Source organism: Pelophylax lessonae (assembly GCF_965119305.1).
Source record: "Pelophylax lessonae genome assembly, chromosome: 7".
Lineage (NCBI taxonomy): Eukaryota > Metazoa > Chordata > Amphibia > Anura > Ranidae > Pelophylax > Pelophylax lessonae.
Window position 1 is genome coordinate 204,766,709 of NC_138774.1, and position 5,014 is coordinate 204,771,722.

At 43.8% G+C, this 5,014-nt stretch overlaps 1 protein-coding gene across 1 annotated transcript; it reads right to left on the reverse strand.

Annotated features, from left to right (window-relative positions):
* Positions 1-317: 317 nt before the first annotated feature.
* LOC309560662 (E3 ubiquitin-protein ligase TRIM56-like) lies at positions 318-896 on the reverse strand (the record flags this gene model as incomplete). The annotated part of the gene is made up of 1 exon (XM_082264286.1): positions 318-896. One exon carries the CDS (start codon positions 894-896, stop codon positions 318-320), a length of 579 nt encoding a protein of 192 aa, XP_082120412.1.
* Between the last annotated feature and the right edge of the window lie 4,118 nt (positions 897-5,014).

Genomic DNA, 5,014 nt, shown 5'->3' on the forward strand with positions numbered 1-5,014 from the left:
CCTCTCTCTCTCTCTCTCTCTCCCTCTCTCTCTTTCTCTCTCGCTTTCTGTCTCTCGCTTTCTTTCTCTCTCTCTCTCTTTCTCTCTTTTTGTCTGTCTCTCTCTCTCTTCTTCATCTTTTTTTTTCTTCTGCTGTCTATTCAGCAAATACACTTGGCATGCAATTAATGTCCCCTCTCCCTTTCCCTGTTGCTATTTCTCTTTCTATCACTATCTCTCTTTCTATCACTATCTCTCTTGCTACCTTTCTATCTGGTCCCTATCCATCCATGTATTCATATTCTCTCCCTCTCTCCCATCTGCACAATAGACATAACTCACCTGAGATAGCTCAGTGCTCTTCTCAGCCATGTTTTCCTCCTAGTAGGGTGAGATGCAGGAACTAGCGATGCTCCCCTCTTCTCCTTCTTACCTTCTATTACAGTCCGGTCACTATTTACTTCCACAGGAGCCTGGGTGGGTATCTCCACCTGTTCCACCTCCATCACTTCCCCACTCACCCACTGACAGGTGTGGCATTGGGTGATATCAGCTTCCAGGCCAAAGGGAGCATAGAGGGTGATGCTGCCACACATTGGGCAGGATGGAGTGGTGGGGTCAATAAAATCTAGCACATCTGTTTCCACCATCTCCTCTTCGATGGATTCGAAGTAACTCACCCTGGTGTTGATGGGCAGCGCTTGTATGCCATCCTTGCCGAAGACGTCATTAAAAACACGACAGATGGGGCATGGCACACTGTAGCCATTATCAGCCCCAAGTCTCTCCAGGCAACTTTCGCAGAATGTGTGCATACAGACAGGCAAGATTCGGGGCTTAAGAGGTCCATAAGGCCTGTAGTCCTCCAGGCATACTGTACAGCGTAAGACATCCTCTTCAACTGTCTCATTTGACATGATACTGCCAAACCTAATTGGAAACTTTACATGCAAATGGTTTTTCACACTATTCCTCCGTTTTTTTTTTTTTTTTAATTATCTTCATTCATTTTCATTCATTTTCCTCTTCATTTAAAACACAAAAATATGATCTTCAAACAAACAGCGACATGATCAAAAATGATCTAAATACTTTAAACTCAATTAGGGCGCCATCTTGTCAACAAAATGTACCAAAACTCCTTAGAAGTTTTTCAAAATAGTTGCAAAATTGTCTGGTTTTCCTCTTCCTGATGACGTTTACAGGTCTCTTGGCGTCCGGCGGTGACAACCGATCAGAGAACCATGCAAGTTAACCACGATTTTTAACAACTAAAAGTTTGTATATTCTTGTAAAATGTGTCAAGATTTCCCCCGGGGATAATATGTAATGCTTCGAATAACTGCAATCAGTCAGCCATCCATCCAAAAAGGTTGAAGCTGACAAATTTCACCATCTTTCAAACCATTCATCTTACTTAAAATTCACCATCGCTTGCTGTAGCTCCAGAGCTGTCTGATAGTTTTCCTTTATGTCACTGTTGTGTAATACGTAGCTGCGTTCATTAACAATAGAAGAGGGGGGATCACATAGCATTGTATTGGTTTCAAAAGAAACTGACTCCCTGATGAGCTGGGAGTTGTGCACAGGTGTTATAAAAAACCTTTTTGTATACATGTAGCTATAATTATAAGATTAGATTGTGCTTTCGGTCTACAAAGCTGACAGTCCATCTGTCACTGGACTGCCTGCAAGAGTAATGCTTTTTCCAAATGAATATTTAGAGCTGCTATTTTAGTTTGTCTGAAAAGTACCTTTCATATTTATATCCTTGCTGTCCCATATTTTCATTGTTGTATTTCATAGATTTGGAGATCTGTGCTTGTTTCTCTTTGTATATTGGGTATTGTATGTTGTATTTTAGTGTCACGGATCGGGATACAGAGGGGACAAGGGAGGCTAAGCGATGCACAAAGTATCTGTTGTGCGCCCTTGGAAATCCACCAGCATGCTGGCAAATTATCGTGGGAAACCAAAATTCCCCAATCCAGACACAAGATGGATCAAAAATAGCATATAAACACTAGATACGTCCATATCTGGCAACTGCAGCAATTGCAGAGACTTTACAAACAAGCAAATGCCATATGACAATCTTTCTAGTTGTTGCAAAGTTTTCGCTTATGTAGTGCTTACCCCTGAAGGAGACGCTTAATATGTTGGGTCCCCTTATTCCTATACCCACACTTTCTGACACACCTGGCTAGGTGGAGAAAGTTAATTGCAGGTAGTTGTATATGCAACTACATACAGCAGTCAGTGAAAAACTGCTAGAAAAAAAGCTAGACAAAATCTAGACAGTGGATTGGAGTGGGCACTATTTCCAATATTCCCAGTTAAGTAGAACAGTATTATACTGCAGAAAGCAGAACATCTCAGCATGTCCATCATGGTCACCTGTTAAAGGTCTTCTGTTTTGTTCATAGAATGCTGCCTTCATAGACATGCTCAGGAGGAGTGGAGGAGAGAGGAGCAAAGAGAGCGAGGTATCTTCTAGCATGGGAAGCAAGTCTTTTGTAGTGTCATTTTCTTTCCACCACTGAAGAGGATGACTTCTTCTGTCAATTACTGCTTCCTTCAAATAGAGATGAAGTTCATCATCCAGGCTCATAGTTGCATATTCAGAAGAATTCAAATCCTCCGCATGAGGCCCCAATAAAACATTGAAAATGTCCTGATATATTCAACGACGATGTAGAAGATTCTCTTCTGTTCGTTGACGTATTTTTGGACATTTTCCTGTTTTTGCAGCATGCTGCTCTTCATAAAAATAGTGTTCTGGACTTGTCTTTTTCGGCAGGAACCTCCTGCACCTCCTGTTGAATATCTTTGGTTAGCCATTGTTTTGTCTTAGCCAATAAATCATCAGAAGAGAAAGCATGGTTCTTGTATCGAGGATTCAAAAGACTTGGAAGCACAACATTTTTAATCTCTTCGTGCTTCTCAAAACCTATATCGATCAAAGCTCTTAGGCTTGACAGACCATCATTTGAAAGTTGGAAGGTGTTGTGTGCCATGGCACTGAAGTATGACATATCTGCAAGCCTCATTCCTTTCCGCATGTTTGTCTCGAAGTTGCACAAGCATCAGTCTGTCTTTGTTGATTCCCCATTCTTCAAGCATGCCTAGAAACATTTCTCTACTGTACTCAATGTGGTATCCTTGCATCACTTTTGTATTCAACACCAATTGCCTTCTTATCCATCAGCTGTCAATGAAGTGGCATGTAAGAATCATTAGTGACTGACTCTGTTTGTGACCAGCAGTTCGTCATGAATGAGAGTAAGTTGCCAGCATTCTCTGGTTGCAGCATAGCCTTTAAGCCCCGTACACACGATCAGATTATCGAAAAGATCTGTCGTCTGTTTTTTGTGGCATGCTAGTTTGATGTGGAAAGTGAAGAGGTTATTTTCATACGAATTTTCCCATACAACCGAATTCTACTTCAGAAGTGATGTCATGTGTTGGATTGCTTTGTATGTGTTCTTTCGTCTCTGAGCATGCCTAGTCTTGCTCTTAAGATTTTTTTCCGTCTAAATCTGTACTAATGAAATGAAAATCGGACGTTGTATTACGGACAACAAAAATTTTATAGCCTGCACATCAGGATTTTGTCAGCCGAAAAGTCGGAGTTGGCTGTCGAAAGCACAATACTAACAATCTGAAAATTGGCAGATCGGTCCTCAGAGGAATTTTCCCTTCAAATTTTCTTATCGTGTGTACGGGCCTTTACTTTGTCACAACCTTTTGGTGAAGCTTTGCCAGCATTTCGGTTCGATAATACTGCTCACTCTTCAGTGTGTAGCTTGGCTCAAGTATGGACATCAACTGCTGAAATCCTGAGTCACACCATTGTAAATGGCTGGTTATCAGTGACAATCATCTCTGTGATTACTCTGTCCAGCAGTTGGGATCTTCCATCTGAATCTAGACAGTGACGTGTTTTTTTCACAAACATATGTTATTGTTGCCTGGGATAGTGGAGGAGGTATTTAATCAAAATCACATTGATATTCAATTTGTTTTTTATGTGCTGCATGATACAATTCAATGTGATGAACTCTTCGATGGACCCAAAGATTTGACGTATTTTTTTTTTTTTTTTTGCAGTTACTGATCCCATGCTTATGTTTGTATATGTGTTGCACATTGCTGCTTTTCCTGGAGAAGGTTGAGACGAGAAATAGCCCCAGACCACACTTTTACTTTTTCTCTCCTCATTCATCTCCATTTCCATGCTGAAGTTGCTGGCACCCTGTTGTGGGTTGGTGGCTTTCGCCTTGCAGTGTGGGTGGTTGCTTGCTGGCACCCTGTTGTGGGTTGGTGGCTGACGCCTGGCAGTGTGGGTGGTTGCTTGCTGGCACCCTGTTGTGGGTTGGTGGCTGACGCCTGGCAGTGTGGGTGGTTGCTTGCTGGCACCCTGTTGTGGGTTGGTGGCTGACGCCTGGCAGTGTGGGTGGTTGCTCCCTGGCACCCTGTTGTGGGTTGGTGGCTGACGCCTGGCAGTGTTGGTTGCTCCCTGGCACCCTGTTGTGGGTTGGTAGTTGACGCCTGGCAGTGTGGGTTGCTTGCTGGCACTCTGTTGTGGGTGGCTGGCTTGCAGGAACACTGTGGTGGCTGTCTGGCTTGGTGTCACCCTTTTATGGGTGGCTGGCTTTCAGGAACACTGTGGTGGCTGGCTGGCTTGCGATCTCTACTTTCTCTCTGGGCTAGCTGACACCCGTCCACTGACTGCACTACCCGAAGTGGTCCCCTTCCTGGCAGACCCCTGGCCTGGATAGTCTGTGCTCATGATACTGTTTTTCCAGAGTCTAACTGCCTCAACTCCTCAGTCAGCTTTCCTGGACCTCTGGGTTCAGCCTCATACCACTGGTACACCAGGCCGACTGCCTGTGACCATCATCAACCGCTGCAAAAGAGGAGGCAGCCGCCACCCTCCTTCTGGGACTCTGCTTCCCGCCAAAGACTCCTGCCTCATGTGCCCATGTCCCATAATGCACCACTGTCTGTGCCAATCCCCTGGGACAGTACCAAA